The sequence below is a fragment of the Rattus norvegicus genome, chromosome 16, assembly GCF_021556685.1.
Source record: "Rattus norvegicus strain SHRSP/BbbUtx chromosome 16, alternate assembly SHRSP_T2T, whole genome shotgun sequence".
NCBI lineage: Eukaryota > Metazoa > Chordata > Mammalia > Rodentia > Muridae > Rattus > Rattus norvegicus.
The window spans coordinates 35,048,420-35,071,552 of record NC_141549.1 but is presented as its reverse complement, the minus strand read 5'-3'; the positions used below and the strand labels follow the sequence as shown (position 1 = coordinate 35,071,552).

At 46.1% G+C, this 23,133-nt stretch overlaps 2 protein-coding genes across 2 annotated transcripts in view; one reads left to right on the top strand and one right to left on the bottom strand.

Annotated features, from left to right (window-relative positions):
• The window catches only part of Sh3rf1 (SH3 domain containing ring finger 1), a 165,719-nt gene extending 143,098 nt beyond the window's left edge, over positions 1-22,621 (top strand). For both annotated transcript variants that reach the window (NM_198764.2, XM_087588311.1), the window contains 3 exons: positions 254-615; positions 11,006-11,358; positions 20,252-22,621. In NM_198764.2, coding sequence (NP_942059.1) covers positions 254-615; positions 11,006-11,358; positions 20,252-20,420 — 884 coding nt within the window. In that variant the 3' untranslated portion in view covers positions 20,421-22,621. The remainder of the gene's footprint in view (positions 1-253; positions 616-11,005; positions 11,359-20,251) is intronic.
• Positions 1-23,133, bottom strand: part of Erich1 (glutamate-rich 1) — a gene marked incomplete at its 5' end in the record, with an annotated part of 52,793,804 nt that overhangs the window by 48,592,811 nt on the left and 4,177,860 nt on the right.

Here is a 23,133-nt window from a genome sequence, read left to right as displayed (position 1 = left end):
GAAATTATTGTTCATGACTAAAGGCTTTGGGACTGGTGACAGCACATCTTCCAAGTCCTCAGTAGCCTCAACTGCTCACCCAGAAGGAAAGTAGCATCCAGAGGTCCAGCTAGGATTTACGTGTGCTGGGCTCTCCTGCGCCCATTCTTTATTGCAATAATGGCAGTAGCTGCCTCTCGTTATGATTCACACTTTGGGAAGAGTGTTTACTAGGCCACTGACCCTTTCTGTATTTTCTCCTGTCACCTGTCAGTTGCAGCACATAACCAGGAGCGCCCCACAGCAGCAGTGACTCCCATCCAGGTCCAGAATGCAGCCTGCATCGGTCCTGCATCTGTAGGCCTGCCCCATCATTCTCTGGCCTCCCAACCTCTGCCTCCAATGGTAGGTCCTGCTGCCCACATTGCTGCCGTCAACATCAATCGAACCAGTGTCCCCCTGGCCTGCGCTGCAGGGGCATCCTCTCTGGCCTCCCCAAACATGACCACTGCTGCTTTGGAGACGGAGCCCAGTGGTCGGACAGTGACCATCCTCCCTGGACTCCCCACATCTCCTGAGAGTGCTGCATCGGCCTGTGGGAACAGTTCAGCTGTGAAACCAGACAAGGACAGTAAGGTGAGAGCCCCTCCTTCTCTTCTGTTACTCCCTGAAGGTCTTTGCCAGTGAAAACTCATTGTTCCATGGCCTTTCAGGTTCTTTCCATGGGTAGGTTCATGTGCCACGTGCCAGGAATACGGTGGTGCAGAGACCTGGGCACTGCCCCAGCCTCATGTCTTGGTCCTGTTATTTTCTACATTTTTGATACCCTTGAGTTGTCAGGCCCCCTACTGGGTAATAAGGAGACCACAGTGAGTAGGATTCAATCAACCTCGGCTTGCAGCTTTCCAAACCTAAAAGATGAACATCGTCTCTTCAAGTAACTTACCCTTTTATTATTTTGCTGTCCTCAAATTTTCATGTCCAGTGTTCTTGCTAGTTGACAACTCCTCTTTTAAATGTTTTTTTTTTTAGACAGGTGAAAAGGTTGGAAACTGTCCATTAAAAATGTTATTCTTGGGTCAGAGAAATGGCTCAGTAGTTAGTATTGTGAGAGCCTTAACTTCTTACATAGGACCCAAGTTCACTTCCCACTGCTCGTATCGCCAGTTCCAGGGGATCTGACATCTGGCGTTTCTTGACATTGCATTCATATGCACATACGCACCGCATCTCTCTCTCTCTCTCTCTCTCTCTCTCTCTCTCTCTCTCTCTCTCTCACACACACACACACACACACACACACACACACACACACACAGATAACTAAAAGATAAAAGTAGTTACTTGCAAATTTATTATCTATAAAATTTATCTATAGTATTTTCAACCACGGATCAGCAGGGTTCCTTGAGAGATAGCACCTGAAATATAGGGAGACATCATCTTTCCTTTGGGACTTGGCTTTAAATAAATATGGTAGGAAGCTGTTTTGAAAGACATCCCAGAGCTTGGAGACAGGCGGTTGATGCAGAGAATAAAGTTGACGGTGATTAAGCAAGGATAAAGTCTGCTGATTGTGCCACAGCTTTGACTTTCTGCTCAGTATTCCGTGTGTCTCCTGTGAAGCTATGGGCCAGGACTCTGAGCCACCTGCTTCGGTGGTAAGGTATGTTGCGCTACCTAAATGGCGAGAGAAGCCTGTAAGTGGAACGTTATAAGGAAATCAAATTCATAGACTGCGACAAGTTAATATTTAATTAACTATTAACATTAACTTTAAAAACGATTGGTATCTGCTCAGTGTTTATCATTAACTATGTTAAACTTGTGCTCAGATGAACAAATTCTACATTGTGCTTTTAAAGAATTATCTTAATAGTTTGAAGTGTTCAGGTTCGAGTGTAGTGTCCTCGGCCACTTAGAACAGAGCTCTTCAGTCCATTAAGAGAATGCACTGACAGGTACCCGTGCTGAGCAGAATACGGGCCCTTAAAGATGTCCTCCTCTGTCCCAGGTCCCACCTTTACTTACTAGCAAAAAGGATTATGCAGATGAGGACTTACCCTTTTGGGTGGACCCAGTGTTCAGTATGGGAATCTTCCTGAAAGGGGACAAGAAGGCAAGGGCATTTGATAGAGATAGGTACCTCACAGATGGAATGCCGGCGGAAATATGACGGGAGCCATGGAATACAGAAGGCCCCAGAGCCAGGAGGCCAGGAGCCAGGCTCTTCCCTCTCCATGTCCATATGGAAGGTCTCCTGTAGGATGATGTCATTATGCAGCAAGGCGGGTCCAGGATAAGGCAAAGCCTATCATTGGATGAGAAGGAAGAGTAGGCGGGGAAAAGTCTAGGAAAGAGGTGGGGGTGAGTGAGGAAGATGGAGACAGAAGAGGATGATTCCAATCCAGGTGGTCTAGGTCAATCTTGTGTAGGTGGGCAGTTTATTAATTGGCAGAGGATATATTCTGTGGATGTACTATAGATTGAGAATTTAACATATAAATCTAATTGTTAAACTACAAGTTTCCAGAGCTTTGATTTTACCGGGCTACAGGGGATGTGAGCAAAGTTCCCAGCAGGCAGAGAGACAGCCTGAAGAGGGTGGTTATAGAATGCCTAGGGCTAGTGTGGTGTGGTGCCACGATAAAATGACCCTCGGAATGCGATGTGTGTCAGGTGTGGTGACAACCCGCCAAGGGGACAGTGTGAGAAAGCAGCTGGCAGAGAGACAGCCAGAGCGCACAGCTCCAGCGGATCCTCGCAGAGTGAGAACGCAAGGGAACCGGTTCTACCTATTTTTATTTTTACTGCCAACAGTCTCCCCACAACACCTTGATTTTAGGATCTGGTTTCTTCTTCCCACAAAGTTTGAGGTAACTTCTTTCAGTAGCCACTCATATGCGACATTGTCATCTCTTTCACTGCTTATTGGTTGAAAATGGCCTTTGTCTACCTTTAGAACATAGCAACTATTCCAAGTGCCATTTCTCCAAATGACGGTCTTCCCTCTGCAGTCAATTCTTAACGTGGCAGAGTATGTATCTGTCTCCCTGTGTCCTCCCTTCATCTTAAGAACCTCCTTGAATGTCCTGAAGTATTTTCAGAACTGAGAACAGTACTCTCTAGATTTTTACTTATAACTCTTGTCACAGACTTCTAATCTCCCCTCTTAAACCTGCTCCAGATTCAGTGTAGATGCTTCTGGACGATATTAACTCCTCAATTCCGTGATTACTGTCGCTTACACAGACATCCCTCCTTAGGGCTGAAGTATAGCTGGGCCCACTTCATCGTATCAAGGGAGGTGTTGCCAAGATCCGATCATTGTCTATTCATTGGTAGTAAAGTCTCCTGGAAGAGTCTCCTCCTTAGAGTGTCGTTTCTGCCTGTAAGCGCTTGTAAACCTTCCTTTAATGCTATCCAAGTATTTCCCAGATGGTTTGCAAATTACTTTAGAGAAGCTATAAAGGACCACTTTAAAAAAAAAAAAATTCTGGTCAAGAAATAGAGTCCTTCCTTGCTAACGGGGGGGGGGGGGGTGGGGGGATGGGGGAGGGGTCAAGGGACCACCCGTAGGAAGGTGGGCTCACCTTAAGTCATGATAATGAGTTAGGTGAGATGATAATTCCTATAGTGAGATGCTGTTACTTTCCAATCCCAGAATTCCTGCCTCGGAGCGTTGTTCTAACAGTGAGGTTATGAGGCGATTAGCCTGGGACTTCGCCGTTTCTAAACCCCAAAGGCCCAGCTTTTTCTCCTTCTTTTCTCTCTCCCTTCTAAGTATTCATTCTCTGATCCATCCGGCTTGCTCACTTTTCTCTAAAGCCTCCCTCCCTGCCTTGAGCTACTTGTCCACCATGTAAATCCACCTACTGAGTCAGTTTATGTCAGAGGCGTGGCTTTTCCCTCCTCTCTGCCCGGCAGCTGCTGGGGCTAGCCCTGGATTGTCTGTTTTCTTTTCATCTCCAATATAGTTGTCCTTAGTCCTCTGTTAAACTCACCTCTTAAATTCTTTTCCTACTGAAAGGAAGAACCCCAAGTCGGGAACCCAATTGCTCTGGTATCATGTAGCAACCATAGAGGATACCTCCCCCTGGGGAAAAAAAAAAAAACCCTTCTGGCAACACCTCATCTTCTTTTGAAAATTGGAGCCGAGTGTATCCTTCTTTGCCTATTGAACTGACCCTGATTCCAGATTCACCCAAATTGCTCAGAAATTATTGGTTTGCTGTTAACTTTCTCTGTGTGGAAGTGACTGGCGCTGCCCTGATCTCTTTCCTTCCTCCTTGTCGGGGTTTGCTCATCCCTTCAGGTACAGAGATGAACCTTCCCTTTCGTCTTCCTAGCTAAGAGCCACTGTTCATCCCAGACCCCAGGTCTGTGTTCTTTTTGTTTCAAATATAACCTTAAAATAGCCCTTTAATATTTTTTCCTTAGAATTTTGGGAAGTTTAAGCTCATTCTGATTTTTAGCCTTCTTGCGTTGCAGTGGGCCATGCTATGTTCTTTGTGACAGAGTTTTCCTTGATCTTTTTGTCTGTGGCCTTTAAAACTTGGATCCCATTATGCCACTCCTTGGGGGCTCACACCAGGCCCTTTAGAGACCTTCCCGTTTTCATCTGCAGGATAATTTGCAATTGTAGGATTTCATTTTGAGGGTCCTCCCGTTCCAACACTTTCCCTTTTGAACTTGAGGCGGTGCATACGGTTTTCTTTAAACTTTTAAAAATCGGTTCTTTTAAACTTTATCACAAGCCTTCTCTGGGGGAGCACTTTCTTCTAAGTTCTTAGAATTTCTGAATCTCTCCTGTCTGGTTTCTCCTTCCCTCCCAGCCCCCAGCCCCAGTTGTTCAGAACTCGAGACAATCGAAGGGAAAGCAGAAGGGGGGCGGATTGAGATGGTAGTGTGGGTCATGTGGGGCAGAGCTCTGGGTATTGTAGCTCAGTACCCTCTGACCTCATCTTCCTGGGCCATCGCCATCCACAAGCTGTGTCCGGGGTATTCTGCTGCCCTGGGGAGGGTATGGCTCTCTGTACCCAGATTATTAGTGGGCTGTCACTGGGATGCCACTGTATGAATAACTTGGGTATACTTCCAGGCCTACTTGCACTCTCCTAACTGGGTCCATTTCTTTGACTAGTAATTCATCTGGGAATCCTCTAACAGAGTCTCAGAGAAACATGGAGCTGTGTCTTGTCCCAGGGCCAAAACCTTAGCTGTCTTTAGTCTGTTTACTTTATTTGATGATAAGTTCCTGAATGGTACTTTTAAATATCATCTCTGTTATTCCCTATTTGAATTCCCGGCCCTGTCAGTGTTCTGCCTGATTTCCTCTACAGTCACCGGCTTTACAGCTCTGTCTGAACACGATTGTCCACTTTCAGCTGTCTTTGATCTCTGGTGATAACAATATGTACAGCCATTCCCTGCTTTCTGCCTGGGTACTAGAGTTCAAACTCAGGGCTGCACAGCAAGTCCCCTCACTAACTGAGCTGTCTCTCCAGTGTCTGGACACTTTTCTAGGAGTGAGCGCACAGCCATGATTCAATGCCCCAGTTCCCTCAAGTCCCTGGTTCCTGGTGATTGTCTCCCTTATGGAGACCTGAGGCTTCTTGCTGTAGACTTATGCTTGAAGGCCTTTCCTGTAATCCTCACCTAGAAGAGCCTGTCTCTTTTTGTCTTCTCTGGCCTCTTCTCTGGCTTCTTTCCTGGTTATTTCTTTGCTCAGGTGTGTGTGTGTGTGTGTGTGTGTGTGTGTGTGTGTGTGTGTGTGTGTGTGTGTGTTTTCTCCTAGCTTTATTTTAGTGTCAAAAACAAGCTCATCTGCATGTTGTGTTGGGAAATGTTCTTGGGGATCTATAAATGGCCACATTCACAGTCTCTGCTCTTGCTGATAGCTGGGATGCAGCCTGACCCATAGGCAGGAGGAGAAGGGAGACAGACAGGCAGACAGACAGAGGGTCCATAGGCAGGAGGCCTGTCTACACAGAGTTCAGCTAGGAAATGTGGGAAAGAAGGGGGTGGGGGAAGGGATACAGATAGACAGACAGGCAGGCAAACAGACAGAGGGTCCATAGGCAAGAGGCCTGTCTATGAAGAGTTCAGCTAGGAGATGTGGAAAAGAATGGCGGGGCGGTGAGGAGACAGATAGACAGACAGACAGACAGGCAGAGGGGAGCTGTGCCTGCTCCCATTGTTCTGCAGAATAGCATCTCATTTCCAGCCCCTTGCTTGCATGGTGATTTTAGGCGAGCTTTCAGAGCTTCAGGCAACAGGAATAATTAATTCCTACCTCATCGGGTTGCTGTGAAGACTAAATATGGAAATCCCCCTGATAGCATTTAACAAGACTCTTGAAGCAGGTGGTGTTTAATCATCTCTAGAATTTCAGGAAGCTTCCTTCAAGAAACCTTTCCTACCCCAGCGTGCCCCACCACAGCACCCCAGCCTCATGCCTTCCCCTGCTTGGTTCTTGGGCAGAGGACACGTCATACAGCCGTGCTTGTTGCTGTTAGACACAAACTGTCCTAGACACATCACCTTCCCAGAGCACAGCACATTGCCTGCTTCATGTTGGATGCCCAGAAATATTTGCTAAAAGTATGAGTGATTATTTTTAACCACATGACTTAATATTTTTTGAGATTCTTACCTAAGGACAATGAGTCTTCCGTAATAGAAAGCTAGTATATAAATTGGACCTGTGGGCCCAAGAAAACTCTTGCTAATGTCTCCATGTACTTTAAAAAGAATGAATGAATGCATGAATGAATTAGGGATTAGGCCCAGCACTTCTCACATGTCAGGAAAGTGCTCTATTGAGTTCTATGCTTGTTTTTGTTTTGTATGCTTTGGTGAATGCATGAGAGTGTGTGTGTGTGTGTGTGTGTGTGTGTGTGTGTGTGTGTGTGTGTGTGTGTGTATGTGTGTGTCTGTGTACAGGTGGAGGCCAGGCATCAGTCTCCAGTGCTGTCCCTCAAGAGCAGCTGTTCTTAACCTGTGGGTCTCGACCCTCTTGGGGGTCAAAAGCATGGGTCACATATCAGATATCTTGCATATCAGATACTTACATTTATGATTCATAATAGCAGCAAAACTATAGTTATAAAGTGGCAATGAGGTAATTTTATGGTTGGGGGTCACCACGGCATGAAGAATTGTATTAAAGGGTTACAGCGTTAGGAGGGTTGAGAACCAGTACTCAAGAGCACCCACCTTGTTTTGAGATGTGGTCACTGATCAACACAGACCTTGCTGATAGGCTAGGTTGGCCTTCAAGCTTTGTGATCTAGTGGTCTTCGCCTTTCGGACTACCATACTCAAGTTTTTCTGTACACTCTAAGGTCTGCACTCAGATCCTCATGCCCGAGCACTTTGCTAACTGAGCTGTTGCCCCATAAGTCAGTTAGTTTTTGTTTTGAGGCTAAATTGGAGCAGGACTGTCACCTCCTTAGAATCTTCTCATGTCTGGCTCCCAAACAGATGGGATTATAGGAGTGTATCACCGAATCCAACTAGAAAACAACTCACATCTAAAAGTAACTCTGATAGGTTTTTGCTCCAGATACTGTAGGTTGATGTCATTATGCAGATGAAGGCAGGTACAGGATAGAATGAGGCCTGTCATCAGACGAGAAGGAAGGATGAACAGGAGAAAAGTTTTAGAGAGGCAGAGGAGACCGGAGAGGGGGGAGGGAGCAGCCAAGAGAACATGGGAGCGGATGCTAAGATTCCTCTCTGCACACATTACAGGTTGTTATGACTAGTCTTAAGGGATGGGTGTGTACAGGATTTTGTGTTGTCTAGATAGGCAAATTATATATTATCTAGGTGGGCAGTTTATATCCTTATCAATTGGTTTCTAAGTTTATTGTGTGGATATATTAAGGATTGAGAATTTAACATGTAAATCTGATTGTTGGGTTACAGTTTGTTGAGCCTTGGTTTTACTGGGTGGCTGGAACCAGAGAGATGGCATCTAACAGAGAGCCGCTGGGAGAGATACTAATCTGAGCTGAATTAGCACTAGTTCCATTGGCCCGTTGGAGCTGGAACTTGCGACCGCCAGGGTACGCATGGGAACCCGTTCCACCACTTTCTTATTTTTACCACAAGATACTTCTTTTTTTAAAACTTGATAGTATTTATTTATTGTTTGTTTGTTTGTTTGTTTTTTCAAGACAGTGTTTCTCTGAGTAGCCTTTGCTGTGCTAGAACTCTCTCTGTAGACCAGGGTGGCCTTGAACTTTGCCAGTCTCTGCTTCCCAAGTGCTGGGATTAAAGGCATGCCCCACCACCGCCCTGTGATAGTTTTAAATCTTCAAATCGGAAATGATTCTGAAAACATCATTTCACCTAGGAATGGAACACCCACAGGATATGAGCTATCGAGGTGCCTACTAAAAGATACGCCCCATCTTTATAGATGCTAGCATTATTATTTCTAAATCACCTTACCCAAGTGTAGACTATTAATCCATTTGAGTTTTTCGTCTCTGCTGTTGGATTTTGAAGGAAGCGAAGGTGTCCTTGGATAGTAAGTGTCTGAATTTGCAAACGTATCTCTCTCAAGTGGCACGTTGTTCTTCCAATGGAGAAGACATCAGACTTTGTTATAAATAGCACCATTCCTTGGAATTGGGGCCTCATCTTTTGTGAGTTGACACTCCTAGTCCCCAACCTTCTGCACCCCACCACGAAGCCTAATCCTCTGCCTTCTGCTCCGTGGGTAGTCGGCATTGCTTGATGATGATAACACGTCCCTTAGAAGTCATTAAAGCAAGTTGTGTTTAATGTGTTTAATCATCTTCAATGAACCGAGTCATCTTTCTTCTTAATCACTTTAGAAGCTGCTCCCTGAGCACAAAGTCACTTATCTGATACTCTTCTGAGTGCCCAGATCTGGGTTTTTAAATAGCATCTTTAGCTGGGGCTTGCTGTGGTTCTAATTTATCAATGGACTTGATGTTCTCAGCCAATCTATGGGCTCTGGGGACTAGACTGATTTCTCATATCTTGACAGAAATAGCTGGATGCTGCATCTGGCCACCTTAGAGGTGGAAGCCATCAGACAGCCTTCTCCGCATAGATGCCCCACAAGAGATGTGTAGCCACAGAATTGGAGATCAGGCTGCTTCACCGACCACGGTTTTATTTCTTCTGGATTTGGGAAACCCAAAACATCCGTCCCGGGTGCTCAGTGACTACTATCCATTCCTCCCTTTATCTTACTCCCTACCCCCCACCTTCTGCACCCCACCATGAGGCCTCCCCAGTTCAGTGGTGCCCTACCCTGTCCCAGGCAATGAATGAGATACAGAGGTGAGCACAGTCCTGTCATCACTCCCAAGATGGTGGTCAGAGCCTTTAAAGTCCGTTATGGATATGGGCATTGTAACATCCATAAGAGAAAGAAGCAAAACAGAGGAAGATGAGTTAAGGTCCCCACCCCACCCCCATGGGTTAAGGAGATGGGTAAGGAGATGCATGGGCTCTGATTATCTGTTGCCTATCCCGAGAAGACCAGGAGATAATCCTAGCAACCACTCCCAGCCCCTCCCATGTTGTTTTTCCTATTTCCAGTCCATAGAGCACCACACACTCTGAGCGGGGTTTATAAATGGAGGCTGTGCGGTTTCTCAGGGACCCTTGCTCACCATCAGATAAATGACTGCTTGAGGCTCCTCCTGTTTTCTGCTGTTCTATCTTTAGTGGAGTCCTGTTATTGTAGATAGAGATTTGTTCCCCGGGGGATTTTTATTGGGTCAGACTAACTCATATTACAAAGAAGAATTCCTCGGTGCTCTGTCTGCTTTTGAGTCCTCCCTCCATGTTTCTGTTAATGTTAATCCTACAGAAACGCATCTCTGTGACACACGTCATTTTCAGTGTTTCCTTTCAGAGGACTTAATTCCATCACTGCTGTTTGACGATGACAGTGTTCGACCTGCTGACTGGGAGAGATAGCGGCAGACTTTGAGAAGAGAGTAGAATAGTTAGCACCAACAGCTGACTGGATTTGTTTTTTGTTTCTGTTTGTTTTTGTTTTTGTTTTGAACAAAAAAGGAAAGTGTCAAAAGAGACAAACTCAGGTTATGGTTTTCAGAGCATGAGGCAGTTGGGGGTGGGAACTCTTCTTTATGCCTTTGCTTACAAAAAGAAAGAAAGGGAGAAAAGAAAAGACCAGACAGACAGACAGACAGACAGACAGACATGAAGATACCCATGCACTGAGTACTGTGGCTGGTTAAATGTAATCAAGGCGGTGACATGTAAGAAGTACTACAGCCCTTGAGTCCACTCAGGGCCTCTTTCCAGAGAAGAATAAGGCTCCAGCTTGTTGATAGGGAGTTAGGTATTACCTGGCTTGTATCTAACCCAAGACACAATTGGCTCCCGTAACAGTAATCAGAGGAAGGCAGTCTTTGCAGAAATTAAACCTACCATCTGAAATTTCCACTTTATTCTGCAGTATCGATTTGTGTTTTTATTATTCTATCCCTTGAGGGGTGTGTGTGTGTGTGTGAGTGTGTGTGTGTGTGTGTGTGTGTGTGTGTACACACATTCACACACATGACGTAGTGACTATGTGGATGTCAGGAGACAGCTTGTTGTTGGTTCATTTTCTACTACACAGGGTGTGGGGATCAAACTCAGCTCTTCTGAGTTGGCACCAAGCTCCTTTACCCAGTGAGCCACCTCACTGGCTACTTTTATCAAAGTAAAAAAAATACAAATTGATTTAATTTTGTTGTTGTTGTTTTACATCTTTTTGGTCTGTTTGTCTTGCTGCCCCACTTAGAAGATAGTAATGAACAAGAGAATTTCCAACACAAACAGAAGCAGGCAGGCCAGAAAGGGAGACGCAGTAAGCAAAAGGTCAGGTTAACATCATGCAGAGGCTACCTGGAAGGTAATGAGTAACCGTGATGCGATCAAAAAGTGGATCGGAGTGCCCTGGAGATTGTGGGAACGATACAACTGCCAATCTCCAACTAATATCCATGTTGTTGGTTTTTTCTAGAAAGAAAAAAAGGGCCTATTGAAGCTGCTTTCTGGCGCCTCCACCAAACGCAAGCCCCGAGTCTCCCCTCCAGCATCACCTACCCTGGACGTGGAGCTGGGTTCAGGGGAGGTTCCCTTGCAGGGAGCAGTGGGTCCTGAGTTGCCGCTAGGGGGCGTCCATGGCAGAGTGGGGTCCTGCCCCACCGATGGGGATGGTCCAGTGGCCGCAGGGACAGCAGCCTTAGCCCAGGATGCCTTCCATCGCAAGACAAGCTCCCTGGACTCCGCAGTGCCCATCGCTCCACCACCTCGCCAGGCCTGCTCCTCCCTGGGTCCAGTAATGAATGAGGCCAGGCCTGTTGTTTGTGAAAGGTGAGTCCCACCGCTCTCAGAACTACGACGTCAATAGCAAACTTAAGGCTAGAATTTTTATCCTGATCTAGAAAATCATTTCCTACAACACCCTAAGATTTCAAGCCTAATTGGTAAATGACATTCGAGCTCTGGCTTTCTGTTACTTTACCAACACACCAGTGTTTTCCCTTAGTTAACAGTTAATTCATAGCCACGTGATATCTGTCAATCACTAAATGTCTAAGCCAGTAGTTCTCAGACTTATTAATTCTGAGACCTATAAATACAGTTCCTCATGTTGCCGTGATCCCCAACCATAATTTTTTGTTGCTACTTCATAACTATAATTTTGCTACTGCACAAATGGGTTGTCCAGGGGTCGAGACCCAAAGGTTGAGAACCACTGGAATCCTCTTTTAAGAGCTTTTATATTATTACCTACTGGAGGTATTTTTTTTTTCCTGTCTCCCGAGCCAGAAGAATACAGTATAGGTTTTGATGGCTCTCTTGGTTCATATACTCAGAATGATGTGCATTCTTAGAGTGATTTTGGCTTTGAACAATGCTTGTAAGTGGGGGTTCTATTTCAAGCAGTCATGGGGGTCTAGGTCTGTGTTAGGGATAAAAACATACTTAATAAGACATGTATCTATCAGGATTAAAACTGGAAGGTTCACTGCTAGTTATTACCCGAGGAAACAGCACGCAGTACATTCGAACTTCTGTTGTGTTTTCATTTAACGTAAACATTTGAGCCTCATCTCTTTTATTGGTTCTGTACACGCCGTTCTCTCTAGACTTAGATTTTAGAAGATAAACAAACTTCCAGTTTGTAGACATGTTCCCTTTGGTTGACATTCTGTTGCTGAGCTGGTGACAGTGGTGGTGACCTCACGTTGCCCCTGGCTGGTCAGGCGGCGTCCAGCTCTGCCTGCCGAGACGCTAGCACACTTGCTGTGCACCACTGTGCCTGACTTGTGATTTGGCTGTGAGATGGTCATTTAAACTGGTTTAGGCTGGCGAGATGACTCAGCAGTTAAAAACAGGCACTGTTCTTGCAGAGGACCCAAGTTCAGTCCCCTGTTCCACAGCAGTCTCTGCCTCTGGCCTCTGGGTACCTGCGTTCATGTGCACACATCCATACACAGTCACACACATACATACACACAAATCTTAAACAACAACAACAACAACAAAATGACTTAAATCCACTTTGCCTTTGTGTTTCTAGTGGAACTATATAAACAATTGTATTGAAGCCTCATGATTTTGTGGCACATTTTCAATTGAAAGTAAACTCTAAAAGTGGAGAATAAACATCAAACAACCTATGTCACTTTATTACACATCTTCATAAAGAGCTAAAATTTTCTGTGGTGCAGTTCGAACTGACGATATAAAGCCAGTTTCGAAATGACACATTACCCTAAAAATGCCCCCTCCCTACACACAGATCCTTGTATGTCTCTCCTTGTCCATTGTGTTCCCAGCAAAGCTTTGAAAGTGAGTCCTGGGCTTTGATTCTGGAGTAGGCCTTTCTCCTTCAGAGTTCCAGTGCTGCTTTCCAGGGACAATGCCTCCTGTCCCTGGAGCTAGTCCAGTTACTGTGTACTTACGTTCAGTCACAAAGGCTAGCTCTCTCCCTCTAGGCATTGATCTGCAATTTTCCCTCCTGCCCCAAGGCGCTTTCCTGCCCATCACCCCCACCCCCACCCCCAGTCCTTTGTGGGATCTGTGACTGTTTTGGAAGGATGGTTCGATTTGCCCACATTCTCCTCAGGCCTTGGCTAGGCCCTGCTGCCCCACCGCCACCCCCATTATGCATTCCTTTTCAATTGCCAGATGTCCTTGATCTGTGTGGCTTCTGCATTCCGGTTCTCTCTTCTTAAAAGGCTCTTTCTAATAGCAGGCTGTGCCTTTCAGGCCATCTGAAAGGAGAGCTGCCCACCAGACAGGTGATGGCATTTTTTGGGGGAACAAGAGACACATCAGATAGGGAACGTGAAGAATTTAATGATGGGACAGATGGACACGAGCGCTCTGGAAATTTCTGGCAGGTTTTTATGTAGCCATTTCAATTTTTAGGAGAGGGAAGGGGGTCCTTAGAAAAGATTTCAGCCCAACTTTATATTTTTATAACCCATATGCTCAGTGGAACGTTTAATGTGATAGCCGGCAACTTTCCGAGACCCTTCGCCTTCACACAGCGCCGGTAATGGTATTTATTTAACATGGATGCTTAAGCCCACCTGACTGTAAAAACAATGGGAAACTGGAGTAGGGAAGCCGTACATTATCCCCTGAGGATGAGGGGCTTGGTTAATAGAGCACTAGCAAGCATGTCATTTAGGGATTACCTGCCTGCATATTTCAAAACTTCCAACACAAGGAGAAGCACTTAGAGCCTCAAATGGAGGAAGTGTGGTTCAGAAAGCACTTAAAGTGCTCAGTCCCTTCACCCACAGGCTACAAAGTAGCAGCGCTCGCCCAGGCAAAATACAGCAGGTTCTTTACATGGAACTTGGAGAGATTTCCATGAAAACACGTTTCAGAACATAGGGCTAAGACAGAATGAGCCCACGTTCATCTTCAGAGCGCAGCAAGAACAAGTGGAAAGTCTCTGTCCCACAGCGGCCCTATTCATCCATCACCAGGAGGTGGGGCAGGGCTAAAGGTTAAAAAAAAAGTGCTCCGGGTGGAAAGGAGCAGTCACATGGCATGAAGAGAGAGAGAGGTGCAGTCTCGTAATGAGGAAGGATGAGCCTTGAAGTGTGTTGACAGGCCTTGGTGTCAGCTGAGAGAAATTCTCTTGGGGAACAAAGGGATTCTTTTGTGTTTGTGGGAAATACTGCTGCAGACAACAAGCAGGAAATAGCCTGGCATCCTGGAGGCGGAGGCTGTCTAATTGATGACAGCAGAAATAATAGAACAAATATCATTAGACTCTATTTTAGAAGGATGGAGGAAAAGTAATTACGAAATTGCAAGATAAAGGTAGAAAGAAACGGTTTCAGAAGAGACGGAAAATAAAAGCATACGTGACAATTTTTCACGCACACATGCGCACACGTGTGCCCACGTGGCTTGGGAAAGCATGGCAAATCACCTTTACCTGTGTGATTTTCTTTGTGTTTAGGAATTAAAGCAATAATGGAAAAGAACCATGGTCATTGATCAGGGGTTAAGCTAGCATACTCAGAAGCTTACCGATTGGGTAGCGGTAGATTTGCAAGAAGGCAGTCCGACTTGAACAGCATGAGTCATTTCTTTGAGTCAGTGTCAATGAATCCACTGGGTGAAGCAATGGACATAATTCATTTGTACTTTGCACACGATACAAAGCCAGTATGGTTTTGCCAGTAAAATACTTAATTGGATATTAGGTTGCTGTGGTAACTGACAGAAAGCAGGGAAGGCTTAATCACCCGGACCGAGTTAAGAGAGTGCTTCTCCGAGTCACAGGGAGACTCACTGCGGTCCCATGAAGAGAGCTTAGAAATGACAACATGAGAACTACAGGGACACCAATCAAGTCAGAGAGAGAGAGAGAGAGAGAGAGAGAGAGACCCACTCTGGAAGGCTGGCACTATCTATAGGGTGCCTTCTTCATACCACAATAGGAATCTGGTTTTCTAGCTCCATTCTTATGCCTGTCATAGTCACCCTAGAAGTAGAGGCCCATTTAGAGCTGAAACGAGCACACCCGTGTGCTTTGTTCAAAGGGACCGATGTACTCATGTACTCTCCAACAACCAGAATGCCACTCAGCCCTTCTCTGCTTTCTCCCCTTCCTCTCTCTTTCCCTCCCTTCCCCTCCCCTGACATACATATGCCCTACCTCTGCTCTCTTGCATGTTCTCAATCGCTCTCTCTGGGTCTCTCATTTTTACTAATATTTCCATTATTTTCAGTTATCGAATCATCTCTTTTTTTTTTTTTTTTTTTTTTTTTTTTAGTTGTTTAAATATAGTTAACCCACAGCCAGATTTAATGCAGAGCATGAGAGATCTTGGAACACTCAGTCCCGACTGGGGTGTCATCATTAAACCCCTCCCACCAGGGCTCAGGAAGCCCTGCCAGAGAAGAGGCTGAGGGTGAGAGCCAGAGGGGACGGAGGACACCAGGAGAACATGGCCCTCTAGGGCTACATGAGCAAAGCTCGTATGAACTCATAGGGACTGAGGTGGCATACGCAGGCCTGTGCGGCTTATGCCAACTTTACTTTATGCCATGTACTTTACTGCTTCTGGTTTAGTGTTTTTATGCACATGTATTTATTTATTTTATATTTATTCCCTGCTTGTATGCCAGTGTAGCATGTGTGTGCAGAATCCAGATCCCCAGGAACTGGAGTTACAGGCAGTTGTTAGCTGCCACGTGGGTGCTAGGAATTGAACCAGGGTCCTCTGGAAGAGCAGCCAGTGCTCTTAACCACTGAGCCATCCCTCCAGCCCCTGGTTTAGTGTTTTTAAATAGGACTCCTGAGTGTGCTAACGAGTGGGTCTCTGGTTCTTGGACCCTCTCTTGGGCCCTTTTCCTTCAGTTTGTTTGTCTTTTCCAACTCTGATATTATACTTTTTGTTTTATCTTATTATGTTTTATTTTGTTATATTTTATTATTATCCCTTAGAAGCCTTCTCTAATGAAAGGCAGAAGGGGGATGGGTCAGAATGAGAGGCGAGGTGGGAAGGAGCTGGAACAATAGACTGTGGGGGTGGGGGGACTAGAATCAGGGATTGATTATGTGAGGATGGGATCTCTTCAATGAAAGGAAAACTAAAGTCTAGTTAAAATTCACCCTATTCAAAGGTGCATTCACTAGTGCTGAGTGTCTTTTCACTCACTGATCACATGTCACTGTCCGGCTCCAGAAAGTTTTCTTCCTCTTACACTGAAACCGAAACATTCACAGTGCCCGTTTCTTCCCACTTCTGTCGCCCCTGAAGACCGCTCTCCTTTCTCTGTGGCGGTTCTGTATCCACAGAGTCCCAGAACGTCCTTCCTTTTTCGTCTGGCTCTTTTCTCTTAACGTGATGCTTTCAGGATTCCTCCATGTTGTGGCATGTAGTATAATTTCATTCGTTTTTTGAATTTCACTCATTTTTTTTTAGAGAACATTACCCATTCTTTTAAAAATATGCTTGCTGAGTAACCTCTCACTCCGTCAATGTGCTTAATAAGAATCACCTTATACTCTGCCTTCGGCCACATGAGGTGGAGAGAGTGAATTCAGCATTATCCTCAAGTCGAAAATAAACGAGACAGGAACACAGATGGTAAAAATACAGTATGGACTGTGCTAAGTGCCGTGAGAAACACACACTCGGCCCTCTGCGGTTTAGTCAAGCATGAAATTACTTCCAGCTTTGGGGCTAGAGGGTTCCCGGGGGAGATTGTGAGCCAGGTCTTGAGAGATTGATAGGGCGTGGATGGGCAGAGATATTGTGAGAGAGATTCCCAGTACAAGGAGCTGCATGAGCCAACATGTGGAGGAGGAGAAGCGAGGCTATGTTTGAAGAGACATAGGCTTGGAGGGTGGGGGGGTGTTTGGAATGTCTGCGGTGACGATGGCAGCTATCGCTACATAAAGCGGGATTAAGGCCAGATCGTTGAGGGCTTTGTGTGGCAGGGTGAGGATTAACCTTACAGACACTGAGAGCCGCTAATGGTTTTTCACAATGGGCACCTACAGGTGGCATTACTTAATATAAATATTTGAGTCGTGCATGGAATGGGTTGGGTACAGGAGGAAGTATAATGCAAGGAGGAGGTGGGGCATAGTGAGGGCGTCAACCAGGATGACTGACTATAAAGGGGACCAATTGGGCTGCAGCTTTTGGAGGCGGCTCAGCAGGTGCCACAGAAGGTCGGGTTCGAGATGTTCAGAAGTGCCCGGGAACCCTGTTCACGAACGGCGAGCATAAACCAGGCAGGGTAGCAGGTGTGAGGGCCCTCGCAGCTGTGTCCGACATCTGCTTGCGGGTCTCTCCCACTGCTCTGCTTGGCAGAGCCCGTGGGTGCCTGAGTTCGCTGGGCTGCCCTGCCAGCATTTGGGGCTGTGTGACAAAGCACTCATAAGGCTCGAGGCCAGGGCCTGAGCTGGAAGGCTTCTAAGTGGAGTCTCTCACTGCGCGCAGCACCTGGCAGGCCTCACACGACACACACCGTGTCACAGTTTCCATTCTGCACATGGCTTCTCACTCCACCGCTCCCCCTCGAGGCCTATAACTTAGCAATGAGTATTTGCCCCCACTGGGAACTTGGCAGGAAGATTATGTTCTTAGCCCAGCAGCTATTCCAGTCCGGGATTTTCTGACAAAATTGGTTTAGTGCATTTTTATAAAATGCAAATATTAATCTAATTCACTTCAAGTTTTTTTTTTTAAACTAGTCTTGTTCCATTTTACCTTAAATCAGCTTGCAGACTGCCAGTCAGCTATGTATCTCGTGAGAGATCTACACAGAATATGCTTTCAGTCAGTGGCACATTTCCCTCCAGAACTGCAAAGCTTTGCTTAAATTTTAACTCGCCCCAAATGGCAACTACATCATTGCCTTTTATGTGGATTTTTGGCCTGTTGGCATCAGACCTGAGAAGTCACATCTGGGTTCTTCTTTTAAATCACTGCGCGATGAAGTTGTTAGTTTGCTTTTAAAGATGTCAGTGAAAGGATTCCAAAACTCTGTGTCACTCTACAGTGTGGGAACTCCCAGCATCAGGAAGTCCTTCAGCCTGTGGCCTGAGCTCATCTGTTAGTTGTAGCCTGAAGTACGAGCCCCCTGTGTCCGCTTACGGGAGCCCCATGCTCAAAGTAGCTGGCATTCTGGGCTGAACTCTGTGTCCCTGCACCAAGAACATGACTCTCTTGACCTCCTTATGTTACTTATGAAATACATTGTCTAGCTCGTTGAAGTCCCACTGTCCCGGTGGGGACACTGAGACAGTGTTAGCTGGCTCAAAGTTAAGCCGCTCTCAGAGACTGTGTCATTTCCCCTTCACCCACAGTCCCTCGCCTCTCCTCCCTGCTCTGCACTTGATTGACCCCGTCTGTAGACTCTCATGTCTGAGTTGGCCGAGCCTTTCTCGGAAAGGATAAACCGACCCAGCGCTGCGCTTTTGCCGCAGACCTTGGAGGGTAAATTGGTCCCCGTGCCCTAGGGAGCTGAGTACTTGTTGGACAGCTACTTAGCTTTTTGTGGAAAACGAGCCCACTTGCTGTGGTCTTTGCTAATGTGGATTTTTAATGGGATGGGGATTGGAGAGAGAACCAGACTCTACAGATGCTAGACTGGGGCTGGAGGGTCCGGTTTTAAAGCGGCTCCTTCACATTCCTGTTGACAGGTTTTAGAAAGAAGCTTCACATGGTACCTGATTAGGGGTGTCACTCATGCCCCTGACTATCCCAGGCCTCAGTCACCTGGCCTCAGAAGTCACACTGTCGCTTTTGTAACATTTCCTTATCACACAGGGCGTTGTAGAAGGAAACTGCAAGTGGGATTAGCAGAGGCAGGGATGGCTGCAGAATGGCTACCAGACACCACCACCACCACCACCATCACCACCACCACCACCACCACCACCACCACCACCACCACCATCACCACCACCACCACCACCATCACCACCACCACCACTACCACCACCACCACCACCACCATCACCACCACCACCACTACCACCACCACCATCACCACCACCACCACTACCACCACCACCACCACCACCATCACCACCACCACCACCACCACCACCACCACCATCACCATCACCACCACCACCACCACCACCACCACCACCATCACCACCACCACCATCACCATCACCACCACCACCACCACCATCACCACCACCACCACCATCACCACCACCACCACCATCACCACCACCACCATCACCACCATCACCACCACCATCACCACCACCACCACCACCACCATCACCACCACCATCACCACCACCATCACCATCACCACCACCACCACCACCACCACCACCACCATCACCACCACCACCACTACCACCACCACCATTTTGATTGGGAAGTCCAAGGAGAAGGGAGGAGATGGATAATGTGTAGTAGAGAGAAGACTGGGTCGAGAGGCCCAAAATAAGTTACCTCTGCCTGGCTTCCTCAGCCACTAATCATAACCCTGCCTTAGAGACCAAGCATGGGGGCAGGAGGTGAGATGACGGTAACCCACAAGGCTGCTGGGCAGTTAAGTACTAACTCCACTCTTCCCACTCACAGCTGCCGTGAGAACCAAGGGCAAGCAAATGGATAAGGATGGAGACTGTAATGTCAGCATCATCACTGCTCATGGGGGACAGAATTTGAGCCCATGGTTCTCTAATCTCTGTGCAGACCTCGGGATCTCTTACCAATGCAAGACTCCTGTGTAAAGGCAGGCAAACTTCCTCGAACCACTGTCAAACCTAGTATAAGGGATATAGAAGACAGCCCTAGTCCTCCAGATCTGCCCCCAGGCAGCAGACCTGACGCCTCACCTCTCCTGGCTCATGGTACAGAGGCAGAGCAGAGCCCACACAGCCTGTAAGAAGGAAGTCTTAGCTTGCTCCGCTACGTGTCCCTGTCTCAGAAATCAGATCTACTTGTCTCTTCCTAGAGTAGAGGGCAAGACAGAAATGGCTCCCCTATTAACTGAAAGCAGTCAAGAATGTCCCTCCCTGCGTAGGAAACTCATCCACACCAGCTAGACATCACTGGGGAACAAAATGAATACCCAGACTCAGCCTTGGTTAACTCCAAGCCTGCTGAACAGAGTCTCTGGATTTTGAGTTGTACAAACCCTTGTAAATGGCTGTGTAGATTCTATTTGTGTCGAGCCCCCTGCGGACTGACGGTGCCCCACTTTTATTGCTGATCTCAATAGTCTACTTCTCTCTTAACAGGCACAGAGTGGTGGTTTCCTATCCTCCTCAGAGTGAGGCAGAACTTGAACTGAAAGAAGGAGATATTGTGTTTGTTCATAAGAAACGAGAGGACGGCTGGTTCAAAGGCACGTTACAAAGAAACGGGAAGACTGGTCTTTTCCCAGGGAGCTTTGTGGAGAACATCTGAGGAAACTGAACGAGGAGAAAGCTTCACATCGCATCACGTGACTGAAGAGCACAAAGCAGTTGCATTGAAAGAGCACATCTGTGGACTTCCAGATCTTCAGGAGCTGAGCAGAAGATGGGCACCTGACTCCAGAGCCCCGGCCTGGTTACCCCAGGGGCAGAGCAGAGGCGGCCACACCGTGTGGGTTCCGTCCGTCTGGGTTCTGATATGTAAAGTGTGCCTTGTACTGTCTAATGGACTATACAGATAAATGTCTTTTTTTTTTAAGATGTGTAACTAAAATGGACAATTGTTTACAAGGCTTAACTAATTTATTTGCTTTTTTTAAAACTTGAACTTTCTTGTAATAGCAAATTCTTTGGGTTATGGTTTTTAAGAAATATTAATTTATGAAATGATGGTTAAGGAGAAGCTGGGTTCTCTCCTGTCTGTTGGGAGCAAGAGATTCTTTTTGACACAGACTGCATCTCCCTCCCCTGCTTGCTGCCCTCCTCCCGCCGTTATACTTGTCTCCGTTTAGACAAAAATATCAGTTTTCCAAGCAGACAGCTGAATCAGTACCGGAAGGACCTGGGGAGGGGAGACAGCAGACTCCAGATAGAGGAATTTAGTAGGTCCCCATCTGCCTGCTTTGATTAGAAATCAACCTGAAGACCTAATCCTCGATTTCATTTTGTGGGTTTTTCATTTTCCTGAAACAAAACGGGCAAAAGTAAGAAGCAAACTAAAGCACAGCCATTGACTGCAAACACGAGTCTGTCTGCTAGCACAAGTAGCAACGTGTTGGGAAGTAAGAGAAGCTGAAGAGGTAGTCGCTGTGTGTGTGAATGGCTTTGAACCGTATTCCCATTCTATCCCCCAAGTGATCTGCATGCCCAAGACACAGTAAAAGTTTGTGAGACAGTGGTGGTAAGAGATGCATTCGTGTTAAAGTCAAAGGCTGTTAGAAACACTGTGAACGTTTCCATTCATCCATCGTGATTTCTCCGCCATCTTGCATGTGTAACCGGATTCCCACAGTGGTATGGACTGTGCATGGTGTGTGTATTTCATAGCAATTTTCACTCAGAACTGACCGATACAGGAGGTTTAACATACACAGCAGTCTCTTCCCTGCCCCACGACCACTACTGACCAAGAAGTCTTTAGTGTGCTTGCTCCCCTCTGGTGAAGGCACACGCTAGTCAGCACACCAGTCGTTAGTTAAAATGCTCGTCCACAGGTGTCCTCCCAGCGGACCCGTGTAAAGGGCGAGCTTATCCTGGAGACCTCTCACTCCTGTGACTGTGTTGAAACTCTGCGAGGCTTCCTGGGCGTGGCTGTGCCCACACCTTACAGTTGTGACGGGGCCCATCTTTTTATATCCACCCTCTGATGCCCTCTTCCAATTTCACCCTAGCTGTGGTTCTAGCTAGTCCTGAGAACAGATGGAGGAGAGACAGCCTAGTAGTGAATGACCTTGTTCTACAGTTTCTCTTCTAGGTAAGATAAGGAAGCCAACGGCCAACCAACCTTTTCCTTTTTGTTTTTTAACTTTAAGATAAAAGTAGCTGGGAAATATTGACGTGAATGGAAGAATCACAGAATGGCAACAGATCCCATTGTCTTTAAAAGATTATGTAATGTGGTTAGAAATGGAATCATTCCTGTTAACTGATTTTTTTTATATCTGTAAGAACACTGTATATTATGTTCCTTTGTGTTGAATTTTTTTTTTAAAGAAATACTTTACTTGGATATTTCTGTAATATATAAAGGTTTGGTGAGATGAATTTTAGTTAGGAAAAAAAGCTGACATCAGCTTTCATGTGTGTGAGTTGACACCAATGTGTCATAATATTCTTTATTTTGGGATATTAGTGTATTTTATAGAAATTTTAAAAAAGCAAAAAGACTACTACAAGTTAAGATGATTTTTTTTACCTGTCCTTTCTCCATGTTTTCAGCTATGTGATTTGAAGTATCCGTGGTAATAGCTTCCTGGTATAACGTGGGTTAAACTCTCATCTGTTGGTAGAACATTAGGTGGTATAATGTGTGGGTTTTGTATTGGGCTTTTTGGAGACAGTAGATGGATGTTGTAACAAAGGATTGTTACACCGTGGTGGGGATGAGAAGTGGTCAATTTCTCATGCCTTTTATGTTAATTTTGAGGACTGGATAAAAGTTTCATTATTAAAAATTGATGTTCAACCCTTCTATGCCCTTTGTATCAATCTGTGAAGCATTTGCTCCCTAAAATGAATAACAATAAAAACCTCTTGGGGGTGGAGAGGTGACTCAACTGTTAAGAGCCTGCATCGTTCTTGTGGAGGACCTGAATTCAGGTCTCACGTTGGCCAGCCCACAGCTGCCTGCAACTCCAGCACCAAGGGACCCAGGACTCTAGACCTCTTCAGCATGGTCACGTTTGACTTCGTTTCTAAATGGTAACCTCTGAAGGAAGCTCGGCCTCAGGGTGCCTCCTATGAGGGTCAGGTTGATGGTTGTGGTTCATTTTTTTCTCTCAAACTTTATTCACTTAGTTCCCCAAGAAACTTAAACTCTTCAATAGACAGTGTGTAACAATTTCTAAGCTTAGTCCCTCCAAGTTCTTTTTTTTTTTTTTTTTTTTTTTTTGGTTCTTTTTTTCAGAGCTGGGGACTGAACCCAGGGCCTTGCGCTCTACCACTGAGCTAAATCCCCAACCCCCCCCCCCCCCCGCAAGTTCTTA